Here is a 16,396-nt window from a genome sequence, read left to right as displayed (position 1 = left end):
AAGCTGTGTAATTTCTTCTTCAATTTTCATCTTTATTTTCAGAATTTTTTGTAATATCCCACTCTTGAATATCTTTTTAACGAGCACAAAACCCCTATTCTATTCCAATTATATCAGATTTAATTCGTTTTTTTTGTCTTCTCTGCATATCATATTGACTTCTTTGTCATATCTAATGAGAAACTTTTAATCCGGTCGATATGGAACCCAATCATCAGCTGCTTCCATGAGTGATGATAAGTTACTGTGACTCGACTTCCCATGACCCGAGATAAGTAGAGTGCATTAAAAGGTTTTTACAGTATTCACTTTTATTACCCGAGTGAGAGGGTGATGCTCGATATAAAAAACAGAGAAGCAATCGATTTGTACAAATTCCTATTACGTCACTTTGATTTGCACAATTTGTACAGATTGATTGCTGTAAGATATTGACCTCTGTCAAACCTTGCAAGCTCAGGACAAAACTTTTTGACATTGTTCAATATCTTGTGGTATTATCCTTATAAACAGCTGGTACATGGTTAATAGCTCAGCCTGGTTTCCCATAACTACTTCCGTGATTTACTAACGTGATAACAGCTGTTCATAATTTTATTATACGCACGGTAAACCTCTGAAGGCGCTTGAAAATTAAACATCTGAGGAAAATAGTCCTCCCGTGGAAAATTCTACAACAAGAAACTTGTTGTGCACTGGAAAGTCATAAACTTATAAGGCGCCCTATTCATAAACAAAGTCACGCAACTTTTGTTGTCATTCCTAGTCTTTTAGACGAACATGGTCCTTACGATTTCGAGATTGCAAATTCGTCAGATTGTTATGTTTTCACCCATCCCTTTAAAGCTTTAGCATGGTGTGGAGAAAACAATCACAATCTGATCTCAGGTTATAATTTACTGACTCGCTGATTTCAAGTGATATTCAAACAAATTGGATAGTTAGATGAGTTGGCTTTGGTAAAGAGCTGTAACTAAATTAGAGATTTGTTTTACATAAAATAGCGATTTATGTCGATTCAATAGAATTAGAGAATCGTTGAAATACCAAGATGAGATTTAGATTGGAGATTTTTAATCAAGCAAGAATATACCGATGAGCACAAGGGCCCTTATTTCACATCTACAGAATAACGACGTAAAGAAAGTCAAAGGTTACTTTTTAGGGGAAATTAAAAGTTGGGCTGGTATAAGAGCCCCCCCCCCACACGGTTTGCGCTATGGCGTAATGGGGAGTTCTTCGTGGCTTGAATTGTCTAAAAATATGTCGTGATGGCATGAATTTTGAGTCCGCTAGGGAGCGTCGTACAAGGAAAATATTTTGAGAACGTTTTGGTAAAGGTAGAGTCCATTTCTTTTACATCAGAGCCCCATCAGCTCCTGAACACGTCTGTTAAATACAGTCTGTTCTCTTAATGAATTCTGCATTGTAACATGCATGCGTAATTTGTCGTTCTTTTTAACCACATGTAGTTAATTTTTGTAATAAACGAATAGGAATAGGAATTCGTAGGGGTGGACAAACTAACCGGGTCGGTGTTGTGGACGGCGAAATTCGTCATTCTTAATGAAATTTGTCGTCCTTTTTGTCTATTTTTAGTAAATGTAGGATTCTTTAGATTAAAGGTTTTGTTTATAAATGATGATAGAGTGATATATATCGTTTGCTTACTCATCCATTTTAATTCACAAGCTTTTTCACTTTGGAATTGACACGGATATGAAGCAAGATTGGTCAGAAAGAGGAAAAGATAAAACAACACAATAAAACAACAAGGAGACACCATCCTAAGATGAAACATGTGTCTGATATGTAACGGGAACGCTCATGTAAAAATAAAACTTTTAACCCCTCATAATATAGAATACTTACATCGCTGGCATAAATGTAAGGAACTTCTTGATCTTCGTCTCTGTACATTGCTCTTTAGATACCAAATTCCTGATTTCGGGATTTTTTTGGGATTTTGTTTTTGTTATTTTTGTTTTTCTGAAATAGTTTCAAGGGACAAGAATGTTTTTATTCACGTTTTTAATAAGCGGTTTCTATAAGAATCCTTTTATATAAGAATAACAAGGCTGAAATTTGCGAAATTCTAAGAATCCCTAGGATCAAAGTTGAAAGTTTTTAAGAATCACAATGATACCGTGAAAAGCACATGTCGAAATCAAATATCGACGCTGTGCCGACGAATCGAGATTATATTCAGCGCGCAATCAACGAAGGCAAAAGTAACCATGACGACCATCCAAGATCTTAGATGAAGTTCAAAGTTGATATTTTCATTCCCGTCGTTGAAAACACAACTAAAAATTATCATCAATGCTTTTTAAAAAGAGTCAGTGATAGAGAATCATAACATAAAGTCTGCTTATTATTTCGATTCAATTAAAGTGACATTTCCATAATTAATAGTTTAGTAATTACTGTTATACATTTGGGGATCATGTAAAAGATTTCTTTCGAAATAAACTCACTCCCCGGGGGGGGGGAGGGCACTTAGGCAAAAATGGATGATGGGTATGTGCAGACGGTAAGGGTCGGTTTTTTCACCTTTCAAAGTCTCTCTAAGGGTTGGAAAAATCAGAAAGTTTTAAATTAGTCTCTCTAAGGGTCGGAAGTAAAATTCAGGATTTTTGGGAAATTCTTTGATTTCCAGAGCAAAAATTGTAATAAAGTCTCTCTAAGGGTATGACTTTTTTCAAAAATCGAAAAAAATAATTCAAAAAGTCTCTCTAAGGGTCACCTTTTCAGCAAAAATCAGTCTCTCTAAGGGTCGGTTTTCGGAGGTCCCGTCCGCACATACCCCTCATTCGCCATCCCTAGTACCCCCCCCCGGGAACTCACTTCAATTACACTTGGAGGTTTCTGGGGAATTCGTAAATAGTAAACTGCATACTGATACAGTCTGCTAGGCATTAATAAGGTAATATTTGCTCTTCATCTTTGATTCTTTCTACAGTGATTAGATTGACACATGCGCGATAAAATTTCTATTATTGGTCTTCAGAGGTTAATATAATATCTTTGAAAACTTAACTTCTGATACTCAGGGTATCACAATGAGGCACATCTCGATTCATAATATTCTTATAAAAGACTGTTTAGACTTTTCGCCAGTATGTTTATAGGGTGGTATGGCACAGATTAGACTGTTATAAAGATTCAACTGTTTTCTAGTTTAATGCAACGTCGGCTATCCTTTTTCACAAGAAACAAAATAACTTTTATTGCAAATCGTTTAAGTGAGGATTGAGGTAGCGATTACAAATATATTTCATACTGTTTAAAATACTTGAGGATAATCAAATGGGATTTACACGTTTTATCTTCAGAACAAACTATATAAGAACATAAGGGTTTGCTGGCCAAAATGGCAAGAACAAGTTAAGGCTTTGTGGACTCAAACACACCCTATTTCTTAGGAAAATGGTCAAAAATATTCACAAAATGGTAAAAATAAGACCATGTTAAGAACATTTTTAGACTTAAAACTCAAAAAGTTAAGGACATCCGAAAATAAAACGTGTAGTTTCCCTGCTAAGCATAACAACCATACATGGCAACGTGAGTATCATCTACACTGTGACGATAGACAAGGATTCTATTCAGAACGCATGCGTACATAAAAAAGAAGTTATCCAAGACATTATGGTTGAAGGTAAAAAAAAGATGTCCGCGATGATAGGCATATTCACTTCCAAACTAAACCACACTCAACTCTCTCTTACCCAATGATGAGAACGCGAAAAATTTAAACAATCAAATTGAAATCTGTGTCATACCACCCTATAAACATTCTGGCGAAAAGTCTAAGTTTTTCCAACCTACAGCTCTTGTGGTCTTATTATGGCGTACTTTAATCTTCATTCCGGAGATATTGAATATTTTTTGTAAATTCCAAAATTCTGTGAAACTTTTCACTGAATTTCTTTTTTCAGCATTAAAATGGTCCAATTTTCCATCTCTGACAGTCAAAGGACCCAATTTCCGAAATTCCTTTCCGCTCCTCCGCCAACCGTGAAACCCTCCTCCCCTAAACAACCGAAAGCCTTTATATTGAATGTCTATGGCAATATATTTCACTATGTGTCTATTGACCTCTATGAAACCAAACTTTGGATTTTATATTCTTCTTCTATTCCTTAAGAAATCGCTCTTTGGTGCTTCAACGATATCTTCCTTCAAATCGTTTCAAGGTTTGACAATTCTTTAAAAGAGAGAATTGGTTTGTTAGAACTTCATACCGTCATCAGGAAATCCTATCGAGCTTCATTTCCCTGATAGCATAAGCATCCAGCTTTTTCAGCCGTCTGCAAAAGTCTGTCAAAAGGCCTTCGTCACGTCAACCACTTTATTGTTTCAGATCGAATCCGCACATTTATCAAGATATGTAGTAAGTAATTGTGTTACCGTTGATCTCTCCAAGTTATTTACTAGATGATAGTTTCTCGTCTATCAGGTATTTTATGATTTGGTCAGTTAATTACCATTAGTTTGCAAGCGATGGATGAAAGATTTACAGGTCTTTAATTTTCAGCTAGATTTTTGCTAACTTTTTTGTACATTGTTGACAAATGTGCAATCCTCCAGTCCACCCATTTGGCAGAGTACTTTCATCAAAAGATTTAGCCATAATAGTGTGGATCGGGGCAGATCTGTAGTCAACTAGATCATTATGAATAGTGGAATAAATTTGGTCCGGACTAATTGACTTTTTTTTGTCAAGACCATTGCGTTCTTTCTCGACCATGTCTATCTTCCCTCAAATTTTCTCCCTATCACGCATCATGCCATCGTGTGATATAGTATTGGTATGAATTGAGTAGATTCATGGCGGCTAAGTTTTGATACAATTTCCCCTTTCTGATAGCTCCTGTGTGTCGCACATTCCAAAACAAAGCAGGATTCTTCTTTCCCCCTCTCATTTCTTTTACGCAATAATGCAGCGACTTCAAAAATAGGCCCCTTGAATTCTGACGTCAATTTACGTTTGCCAGGCCTAGGCGAACGCCATGTGTAGATTTGATAAAGTTTCACTCATTTTCAACCAAACTCTAATCCAACTTGGTCATACCTGCACCAAACTACTACGTAGCTGATTCTAGGAAGTTATATTTAGTAGATTGCATATGCATATGCATAGGCATACACACGATAATAAAAATTCAAAATCGCCACCTATTTAAATTACATTAAGGCACCACAGTTTAGCTTCCTCTGATATTTAGCCTGTGGATACTGACAATAAGAATTTTATCACACATGTCTCAATCAAATTATGGAAAAAATTATTATCGCACATGGAGAACACTTATCCTCGTCAATTTTTTTTCTATATTCCGTATTTGCAATTTGATTGGTATGACCTTCAACCAGAATCCAGGTTAATTGCCATGGTTACTTTTGTTCTCGCTGAGTGCGAATTGAATAGAATCAGAATTATATTCATACGCTGTGCTATTCACCTTATATTCAAGCAAGTGATTTTGCATCCGCACGAGCAATTACAATACACCTTTTTCGACCGTAATCACGCAGTCAGGCGCGTGCCACTTTATCATTTAATTTACCACCCTAAACTCGATCCAGTCCTATTTTACACATTTTTCTATTGTCTTTAGGAGCGAAATAAAGACTGGGACGGTTTTAGGGTGGTAAAACGGCTACTGTCGAAAAAGGTGTACAATTAGCTCCTTCATTGTATCGATTGAATACCATACGTGCGACCCTTAAGGGTATATTTTCCAAGCTTCCCAGAGTGCACTATAAGGGTCGAAATCAGCAACGAGAAATCAGATGAGAAAAATTGCACTCTAAGGGTGTAAAGGTGTCGTTTTTGAATGGAATGCCCCTCCCCTGGGACTTCTATCATTCCTTTTATTATTCAAATCTTTTATTATTCTAGGTAGTTAGTTCTCAGTTACCGCCGAAGGGACACCTTTTTTTACAATACTCTCGATATTTTAAATCTTACTGTAATTCGAACAAATTAGAACCCCCGTCCCCGCCCCACTAGGCAAAATGGGTGCTGGGTATGTGCAAGCCATAATGGTCCCTTTTTCACACCCTCGAAAGTCTCTTAAAGGGGTAAAAAAAGCATTAAAGATAAAATTGAGTTAGGCTTTAGTTAGTTACAGAGGTAAGGGTCCAAAAATCACAAAATTCAAAATTTTCTCTCTCAAGGGTCGTGATTTTCCAAAATTTGGACAAAAATCGACAAAAATCTTAAGAAAAGTCTTTCTAAAGTCTAAGGGTCCCAAAAACGCCAATTTTTCCTCTCTCAAACTGCCGATGTTCGATTTTTTGCTTGGACATACCCGTCACCTCGCAAACCTAACCCCCGGGTCCCCGTCCGAGTTCAGATTAGCAAGAATTAACTTTCTGCGTTAAAGCACTCTTAAAACTTTATGTCAACCCTCAACCCAAGCTAGAGGTAGACAGGAGACCCGTCGTGTGTTTGTTTATAATTTGATGTACACAAGACGGGTTGGAGCTGTGAGTCCAATATTGGACTCACATTTTTTACAGTGGGAAATTCGAATTTAGCGCTGTCCTCACCTACTAAAATAAAAACCAAATTTCGAAAGTTGCGCTTTCTTTAAGAAAGTGTGACCAGTAAAAGAATAACAAAATTTGATTGGCTATGTTTTCAACCGTTATTAGGATCTGAGAAATTCAAACTCTCAGCCCATACCATGCTATACATTTCGCCATCAGTTTATCAAAGAAGAAATCATAGCATGGATTTCCAGGCTAAGCTAGAGGTAGCTGCATACTCCAATAAAAAAACTCCACGAAATTTTCCATTAATTTCCCCATTTGCCGGACTAAAAAAAAGCTTTTTTACATTAGAGTGTTCAAGCTTCACTCCAGATCTATTTTATTCTTTTCATTTCATGTTCATTTTTTCAATTTCTTTTCTTCATTTAAAAAAAAACATCTTCTTTCATTATAACTTCTTCACTTGAAACACGGCAGGTGCAAAAAAATGAATTTTCATTTTATTCCTCCTTTTCCAGCCCTTAGCATTGAAGTAGTTTCTCCCTAAGATCTTCAAAAAAAAAGAATACTAGTTATGCTATATCATATTCGTTTTCTATTGTTCAAAGAAAATGTTTGAAAATATTTCTTTGTGTCGATTTTTATCTGTTATTTCTTATATTTTTCTTCTTTTTCTTCTTTTCATGAAATTTGTTTATTATCACCTTATCGCTTTTTCATCAATTTCTTTTTCACTGAAACAGTTCTGCTGTCGTCATATTATCAGCAAGAAATTTCTGATGAAAATGAACCTATTTTCATACGCTGAAATACCATAGTATAGAATATTTTTGTTTTTTTCCTATTTCTATTTTTCTTTAAAGTAACTTTAAAGTCTTTAAACTTGGAGTCCTCCCCCCCCCCGCGTGCCCAAATTTCACGCATTCACGCACTTATCAGAGGGGATGTGTGCAGCCTATGAACATTTTTCTCAAGATTCACGCAAATCCGATTTTTCAGAAAATCAGGATATTTTTAGGGAGAAATCGGGGAGATTTGTACGCAGTCGGTAGAAAAGAGGATATTTCACATATTCATGTAAAAAATAGCGAAGATTCACGCATTCACGCAATCCAAAAGTAGATTTTCACGTCCACGCAAGTTTCTTCCAATTTACACATTCACGCATCTATTTTTCAATTTTTACGTATTAACACAACCAAAAAAACCCATTCGCGCATTCACTCAAACCGCTGGGGGCCTTTTTAAACTCCGGCTAAGGAGCTTCTCATTTCTAATTGTGCGTATATCCGATCAATCGCGATATTCGGGGTTTGATTTCCCGATCTTTCCAGTTTGATTCCCCGATTTGGTTTGCGTTTGCGTTCGCACTTACTAGGATATACTCTTTTAAATTTTATGTTAGATATATTAAAAAAGGCTGACCCATGACAATTACCGGAGTTTGCAGCCATCATTACGGCTGTTTTATTGATATTGAAATACGTGCTCTTCATCTCAGATCTTTTGAAGTAATTTTTACTGTCGGCATTGATAAGGGAAAAAATCTAATATTTACATTCACAGGTTGTAAATCGAAGAATTTCCAAATTACTAGCCTGTCTTAGAGCGCGATTGAAAATAGGTATAACACAACAGCAAAACTGACTTGTACCACTTTTTTCATTTTGCTGATGGATGAGTGCATCCTTTCATGAGCTCTGTCAGAATTATCAAAAAGCGGGCTAAGGGACTGGATACGAGCTTGGTACATGGGGTTGTATAGTAACGTTAGTTTTGTGTTGTTACTTTGTTTATTTATGACATTACCGTTGGAACACCCCTGTCTCCTTGGTCTGACGAGAATTATTTATCCAGGCAGTAGTTAGGCTGCTGGCATCCACTAACGGATTCGTGCTCCTTATACTACATGGGGTTTTGTAGAGGTCTGCGATTCAGACTAGGCAGTAGTGTGATCAGGGGTGTCGTTGAATTTGTGTAGAATTAGCACAATTTTTTCACCAAATAATGATCTTTTAACGTTATGAATAGATGATTAATATGTCATAAAAATCTGCCCCATCTACATTTCCCGACACCTCTGAGAACGTTACTGAGCAGTGATAAAACATGGGAGCTTTATTGCTCAAATACCGTAAGAGGAAGGGCGTGGTAGTTTTAAAGTCAGCACGTTTTTATCTAGTCAGTACCTTCCCACAAACCAAACATTTTCGTCTAACAGAGGCTAGTTTTTATCAAAAATCTTCGAAAATCAAAATCGGGAATTATTTTACCAAAAGCAATTCTCGTGAATCATGATTTTAAATTTCAAATGATGATAAAAGTCACATGAAAATTTAAAAAGCTTTTGATGTTTCGTAAATTATTGCTTGCAAAACAAGATTAAAAGATGTGAGATTAGGAAACTGATCAATAAGCAGAAAATCTTCAATGTAACAGTTAATTCCTGAACATAACAATTTCCCAGAATATCGATTCTCAATTTTGATTTTGGTAACGATAACAGGCAAACATAAATAGTAAATAAGCATAGCGATTGGCCCCGGGGAAGGCACTTAGGCAGAATTGGGAACGGGGACATGCTGCTGGTCAGGGTTCCTTTTTTAGGTTCTGAAGGTATCTGACAGGGTCCAAAATTTACTAACTTTCAACATTTGTACCTGACAGGGTTGTTTTTTGGCAATTGGCTGAAGTAATACAATCCCATATTGACAGGACAAGTCGTTAATCAACAATATAAAATAAGAATCCAGTCGAATTATTTATACATTCACCACGTTTCCTTAGATCAGAAAGTGTCTATTGGGGGTATCAAAATTTTTTCCCACCCTTAGGGGGGGGATTCTAAATTAGGAGGGAGTGTCAAAAATATATTGACTGGTTAGGGGGCGGGCTTGAAGTTTTTTGAGAAGATAAGGGTGAGTGATTGTTTTTGGAATTTTTGATAATATCCTATACTACCATAGTAGATACTTTCTGATCTACCACTCCCTTACATTATAGTGTATAGGCTGGTGGAATGGAATGAATATTTTATGAGGTTAACAATATGTTGATCTGTTATTATTGAAAGTAGGCTACCAATCGACCCACATTTCACTTGTTCAAGCAGTGCTTTCTGATTTCAATTGATATTTTCAAACAGCAAAAAAGTCTGTTTCCTTCCTAAAAGGTGCCACTTTTCAGGTGAAAATGGGAAATTCTATTCATTTTTCTTTCTGACAGGGTCCCAAATTTACCAAATTTTATACCTGACAGGGTGCAATTTTTAGGCTCTAGTGGCACGTCCATGTCGCCTGTCATGGTCAGCTCCCCGGTTAATTTCTATCATTACCTTTCTTCAATACAAATGAGAATTCCCAACCGTTAGGAAGTGAATTTAAAGTCTATTAACTTTAAAAGTGTGTACTTATCTTTGTTTTGCTTGCCATTTTTCAATTCCAACACATTATATACCATTGAAAATATAATTTAGAGCAATGCAATTTTTGATTAAAGATTGAAGATAATTACATAGTTAAATCAGGAGGCTTCAACATACCGGATAAAAGGTTTCATTTCTTATCTTCATTTTGAAAAACCTTTTTAGTCATTTTACTAATACAGTCATTGTGCTCTGAATTATCTTTTCAACGGTATATATGTTTTAGATTAGTGATGATTTTTGAAGAAAAAACAAAAATTTAAATTAAATGAAGACGAATATCAATTTTGTATCCACAAGAGCCACTTGTATCAACTTTTTTTATTTTACTGATGGACGTGATACGATCAAGAGCGCTATCAGAATCATCAAAAAGTGAGATAAGGACCTGGATACGAGTTTGGAAGAATATAATTTACCTTGGTACGGCTAATCACTCTGCTCAATAAGTATTTCTTCCATGTTATTGATTTCTTGTAATTCTTAAGCGACATGTTGTTGCTTCTTCTCGATTTTTAGTACCTAAAGAAAAGAAAGTATTTTCTTGGCTTTCATGGCTGCGTTTAGACCAACTGGCATTTGTAATTTGGCATTTGCTCATGAGGGATTCGATTTAATAGCTTTTCCATTGTATTTTCTGTCATGGCATTTAATGAATCGTCTTTGTAGAGTCATTACTGAAAAGATGATTCCCTCAAGTTCAACTTTGACAGATCAAACAATGAAAAGCATGGAATTTCTCAAAAACTGCAGTCATTAAGACTGAAACTTTTTGGGTGGTTTTTAACTGAGACTGTCTGGCGAAAATCGATTAGCTGAAACAAAGAGAAATTGATAGGAAAGCATTACTGACTCCCAAAACAGTTGTCATAGCGTTTACAACCCTTTGAATTTGAAGAAAATTTTATTAAAAATCATTAACTCGTATATCAAGGGATTTAGAATTACAGCCTTCTACTGAACATTTTCCGTGACAAGATTCCTCGTCTTTTGTATCAAATCAATACAGATGAAAGTTTGCTCTTCAACTCTATCGGGAAAGAAAACACTTTTGACCAATTTTTTACTGCTGCCTTTTTCGCTTAATTGGGTCTACCGGTCTACCCCTCCCTTGGAGAACAATTAAGGTTTAATGACCAATTTTCGACGTTAAATCTGGAATGCTGATATGAAGCGATCAAAATCAGATGTTAAGTATGGCAAATCTTGCAAATTTTACAATCTATAGAAAGAACTGAATAAAAAAAGTGCAAATACTTTAAAAAATCAAAAATGTCATTTTCTCTCTTTGTTTTGGTTCCTTTGTTTGATTTGAAATGCCAGAAAAGTGGATTCCTTTGTTCAAAATGGCATTTCAAATGCCAACAAAATGCCAACACGCTGGCATCATTAGGCATTTGACAAACCGAACAATTGCGCGGAACAATAGAATTCAAAAGAATACTGAAAGCAATTACAAATGCCAAGCTGGTCTAAACGCAGCCCATGTTGAAATCATTAGTCTATTTCATAGGATTCGTGCATCTGTTACATGCAATTTTCTATTCAATTTAAAGGGTAAAAATGCACAGATCTGTGCATATTCCCCTTCGAAAAAGACGTTGAAAAATTTATTCATACCATTATTCAATTGACTTGGGAATTTAAGAACTGTTTTCAATGGTAAAACTTTTGATCTCAATTCGCAAAAGAGTGCTCAACCATAAAAGATTGATTAATGTGATGACGTAGAAAACTAGAAAAAATAACATGTCTTAAATCGTATATACGAATCCTATGAAATAGGCTAAAGCCAAATCCATTGAGTTTAAAGCCCGAAGGGCTAGAGTAGAATCTCTAACCTTTCCCAGGCAAGAAAAAGTTAAGCCACTTATTTTCCATCCAGAACTCGCTGAATCATGACGACGGATTGCATCTAGCGGCTCCTTTGTTTTTGAGGACGGTATTTTTTGAAATCTAGCGATATATTTTACTTTCAATCTGGTGTTTGTGTAAAAACCACGCGCAGGCGTTCTGGATGGAAAATAAGTGGTTCCATTTCCTATCCTGGAGTCTCGAGTCAATGGCCAAAGCAATTGGACTTATTACTGGACTTATTAGAATGGCTTCCATATGGTTACAAATAAGGGGACAAACTTATCATCCACAGGCTGGATATTAAACAAATTTTCTTCGGAGAAATTACACTTTAATTTGAACCCTCTTTTCAAATATCCCAAAAAGTTAGAAATTGGCTTTTCCAGATAAAGATTGAATATGGGGGGTGGAGGATATAACATTTTTTGGAATCTTAACCCCCGGACATTGTGAATTTTGACTCCCGGACTACAGATCTCACCCCTAGACAAGCATCGGTTGACCCCCCCGGACATTCGAAATCACCCCTAATCATATCCTAATCATAGGAATTTCGCCCCCAAAACAAGGCAAATTTTGCAGAGTTTTTACTACCCCGTACAAAATATCAAATATATCTATCCTCCACCCTACATGTACAAAAACTTTCTGGAAGAGCCCATTCTTATAAAGTTAGGAGGGTTGGATCGTAGACTAAAAGGTGATAATTTATTCAAAATAAACCGTCATCATTTTCATTGTATGCATGCACTATGCTACCAACTGGTCAATAAGTCCTTGCAATAAAAATTTCCGTTTTCTATTTGGAAGGGCGTATCAAGAAGGTTCGTCGGATTAACTGTTTAAGATGGAAAATTATCTAATATTTTAAAATGTTTGGTATATTTTTTGAAATAGCATAACTTTTTTGTTTTGTTCAATATTTTATTTCAAAATGACCAAGAACATTGATGTATCCACGTTATACACCTTTTCGACCGTAGCCGCCAATTGCCGCGCGGGCATTTTTTTGTACGTTTTACCTCCCTAAAACCCTCCCAGTCTTTTTTTCACACCTATAGATGATAGAAAAAGGTGTCAAAAAAGGATTGGATCGAGCATTTTTCGATGCGTAATGTGCTTTCTTCCTTTTCAGATTTCGGACATGATTTACAATACACAGCTTGCAGTAAGCTCTTTCTTACAAGAACATTACAATTTCAATTTCGACTTCGGAGTCGTTCAAAAGTTACAATTTCTTTTCGTTTACGAGAAGGTGGTCATTCTCTGTGAAAATCTGCGGCTGGAAATGCTCTCAAGTTGCTCTCAACTCCCGTAAGGCAGGATGTTTTGGTTTCTTGGGCGCGATGATTGCGGTTAGTATAATTGAGAAAAACTTTACATCGTGGTCGCACGGATCTAGGTTTCTTAGAGAATTTTTGCGCATCAGACATGTGACCACGGTTGCTATTAGTTTTTGGCAAAAGTTGAGTCTCATGCTTCCATAATAAAAACGTATTAAACCTATGCTTAAACAGAAAATTAATTATCTTAAATTTTACTTATATAGTGTTTTAGGAGATGAGACTGCCTTTCACAACCCCATCCCCATGATGATTAGCTTTTTATATGGGACTGGGCGATTCTCACGACCAGCGAAGTTATAACAAAAGGCAGAGTCAGGCCGTGGGTGCGAGATTGCGTCTTAAGGAAACGTAGCAAAGTTTAAAGATTGTCTGTCCTTTCATCTGCTCTCGTACAGCTTTTGCAAGTTGCTATAGCAAGGGACAAAAATCAAGGGCCGATAAATTAGGTCCATATCATACATGTGGAGAAAATTAATTTAAATTGCTATTTCGTATTAAATGTATAAAAATGTCTATCTCACAATTTCATAATATATACAGACAAAAATCTTAATAATGGTTTTTTTTACAATTGTGGAGAAAGTTTTAGATTTTAAGGCAATACACGTTATATTTTATAAGAACAAACTTTATAAGAACATAAGGCTTCGAAGGCCAAGATATTAAGAACAATTTAAGTACAATTTAAGGCTTCGCGAATAAAAAAAGACATTCTTAGAAAATCACATAAAATAATCCCAAAATTGTGAAAATAAGAATATTTATAGGCTTAAAACTCAAAAAGCTGAACAAATCTTAGGCTTAAAAGTTTTTGGATGTTCTTATAAAAAACGTGTACGAGAGTACTTTAAGAGTGTCAAGTCAAGATAATAGTGATACAGAATGAAGAAATGTGTAATTTCAAGAGCTCGACCGTAGAAAAAAAAAGCTAGTGAAGTTTCCCATTTAGGAAGTCCTTTTTGGTAATTTCTTGGAAAAGCTTGGTTGATTATATATGATTGGTATGGGTCGTCTGAAAGTTCGATTTTAAGTCTGCCGGCTTATATTTCGAGTGCACTTGAAAAAATATCATCATTTTTTTTGATTCCATGGAAATCTTTAAGGCTTAAGATAAATCTAAATCTATGAGCTGTTAAATCCTCTTGAGGGGGTCTTTGAGTTTTAAAAATACTTTAGGCGTGAACAAGCAAAGCTTTCATCTTCAAAAAATAAATCTTTAAGCGTTAGCATGCGAATTGGAATTTTATCAAGCGTATAAGACAAAAAAGAACGTGCATTTATCTTATCCGTTCTTGCTTCGAAAGAGAAACGAATTTGTAGATAAAATTCAAGAAAAAATAAATAAAATATATCAACATTTAACATTTCTGTATTTTTATAACGTCATGCCATTGATAGCTGAATACGGTCCTGGACCGACCATTCACCGGCCGACCCTTTAGAGCCATAGGTCCCTGAACAAGAGCCATCTTTACTTCCAGTCGTTGAAGAGGCCGAAGATGACGTAATGTTTTGATTAGAGCGTGTTCTGATACGATGGACACTTTGTATATGATCTTCGCGTTTTTCTTTGTCTCGCTTATGTTGTTCGATTTGTATTTTCTTGAATAATTGAGACACACGTTTGGCGAGTTCTTTTGCGTCCTTAGGGTTCTTACACACTATCATGTGTAAATCAACATTTTCCGCTCGCGATCCGTATTGATAGTTAAAGAAAAATACTTTCTGATGTGTTTTATCAACTGCACAATATAACATCCTTCTTACTTTATATAAACATTCTAAGTCTGTTGCGGTGGCCGGCGTAATACCGTCTCCATCATGCGATGTATTCCGAGACGGCACCGTACTCGACCCCGTATGGTCGTCTTGTTTTATATTGATACCGTCTGTATTTAAATTAAGGGTACATTTACACATTGTTTTTAGTTTTGGTTTTGCTTTCGTGTAAGCAGTCCCTACAGTTTCCATCATATCCGTCAAGCCAGGGTTTCGTAATCGAATCGGCTCTAAGTGTATAACGTCCATTGTGAATTCATGAAATCCGAAATCCGGATCTGAATCCGAAACTAAACCCGATTGTTCTTTAGTAACAACCGATTTTCGTTGTCGGGGAGAATCGGTAATTGATCCTGTTTCTTGTGTCGGAGATTGTATTGATGATTCTGAGTTTTGTCGAGATGTAAACGGATTCATGAAAGATAATTTTCGTTTAGTGATTTTATTTGGGGCGGTCGTTGAAGTGTTATTGTTTGGCGGTGGCGCATCATGTGGTTCCGCCATGTCAGGCTGACTCGTATGGAAGTATTTGGAGAGTTTGTCTGTAGAGAAAAAAATATATAAGAGTCAGTTTTTGGTCGAAAGATGAACACACCCCCTGTGTTACAGACCCGGTGGGACTCCTGCCCAACTGGAAAATTTGGCTAATAATTCATTCCGGTTAAAAGATCACCTTAAGTTTTAGCCCCGCCAGAAAATTGTCTTTGTTTTCATCCCAATTTAGAAAATAAAAAATATATATACTGCACTGAAAACACATTGAAAAGAGTTTCTATCCTCATTGGGATTTCAATATAAATTCCGTCATTAAAATTCAAAATTTTATTGAGAGTTGATCTAGCTCTAAAATCCAAGACTTAAATCAACCGTTCACTCCAAAAGTCTTGGAACCTGTCTTAGTTCAGCTTCGGATACTGTATCTTTAATTGGGGCAAACCAACGGTAGTATATCAAGCAGGTAAACAGACAGACAGATTGTAATTTTTAAAGTCGGATAAAAATTGAGTGTCTCCAAAGACAAAGTGGAAATTTCACTCAGTGGAAGCACACATGTAAACCAAAATATACACTAGTTATGTACACAAAAAAACATAGGAAGAGATCCACAAACAAGTTGACTTGATCAAATGTTTACAAATTTTTTAAACATCGTTTCCTGTTAACCTTGTCGACTCTCTTTGTAAAAATGCACTGATGAAAATAAAAACTATCAACTAACCATGACAATACGTAATTCAAAAAGCCAATTACACTGTGGGAGAAAAAAACAGGACTAAAAATTAACCATAGTACAGAGAAGGAATGCACAAGACATAAAAGGAAGAATGCGCACAAGTTTTGATGATTTTAGGTAGTTAAAACAATCTCATTATAAGCACGATTATAATTCACAAGGCCAGTTGAACAACAGCCTCAACCAACCAAGAACTGTTCATGTATATTTCAGATAAGAGAGCATGGAAAGATTTTGTTCGGTCTGAAGGGG

General features: G+C 35.9%; 2 protein-coding genes across 7 annotated transcripts in view; both read right to left on the bottom strand.

The window, feature by feature from the left end:
- Positions 1–10,444, bottom strand: part of LOC136803936 (ETS translocation variant 1-like) — a 35,790-nt gene extending 25,346 nt beyond the window's left edge. Inside the window, exon 1 of one of the 2 annotated variants that reach the window (XM_067060662.1) lies at positions 10,348–10,444. In XM_067060662.1, coding sequence (XP_066916763.1) covers positions 10,348–10,422 — 75 coding nt within the window. In that variant the 5' untranslated portion in view covers positions 10,423–10,444. Of the gene's footprint in view, positions 1–1,872; positions 1,983–10,347 lie in introns of those variants that run through there. The other variant, XM_067060663.1, reaches the window with a different exon arrangement.
- Positions 10,445–13,593: 3,149 nt separating this feature from the next.
- LOC136803935 (uncharacterized) overlaps positions 13,594–16,396 on the bottom strand; it is a 30,829-nt gene continuing 28,026 nt past the window's right edge. For all 5 annotated transcript variants that reach the window (XM_067060661.1, XM_067060657.1, XM_067060660.1 and 2 more), the window contains exon 2: positions 13,594–15,452. In XM_067060661.1, coding sequence (XP_066916762.1) covers positions 14,515–15,452 — 938 coding nt within the window. In that variant the 3' untranslated portion in view covers positions 13,594–14,514. The remainder of the gene's footprint in view (positions 15,453–16,396) is intronic.

The sequence above is a fragment of the Clytia hemisphaerica genome, unplaced genomic scaffold (assembly GCF_902728285.1).
Source record: "Clytia hemisphaerica strain Z4C2 unplaced genomic scaffold, Clytia hemisphaerica genome assembly, whole genome shotgun sequence".
In the NCBI taxonomy this organism is placed as follows: domain Eukaryota; kingdom Metazoa; phylum Cnidaria; class Hydrozoa; order Leptothecata; family Clytiidae; genus Clytia; species Clytia hemisphaerica.
The sequence above is the reverse complement of the archived record's forward strand: the minus strand, read 5'-3'. Positions and strand labels throughout refer to the sequence as shown.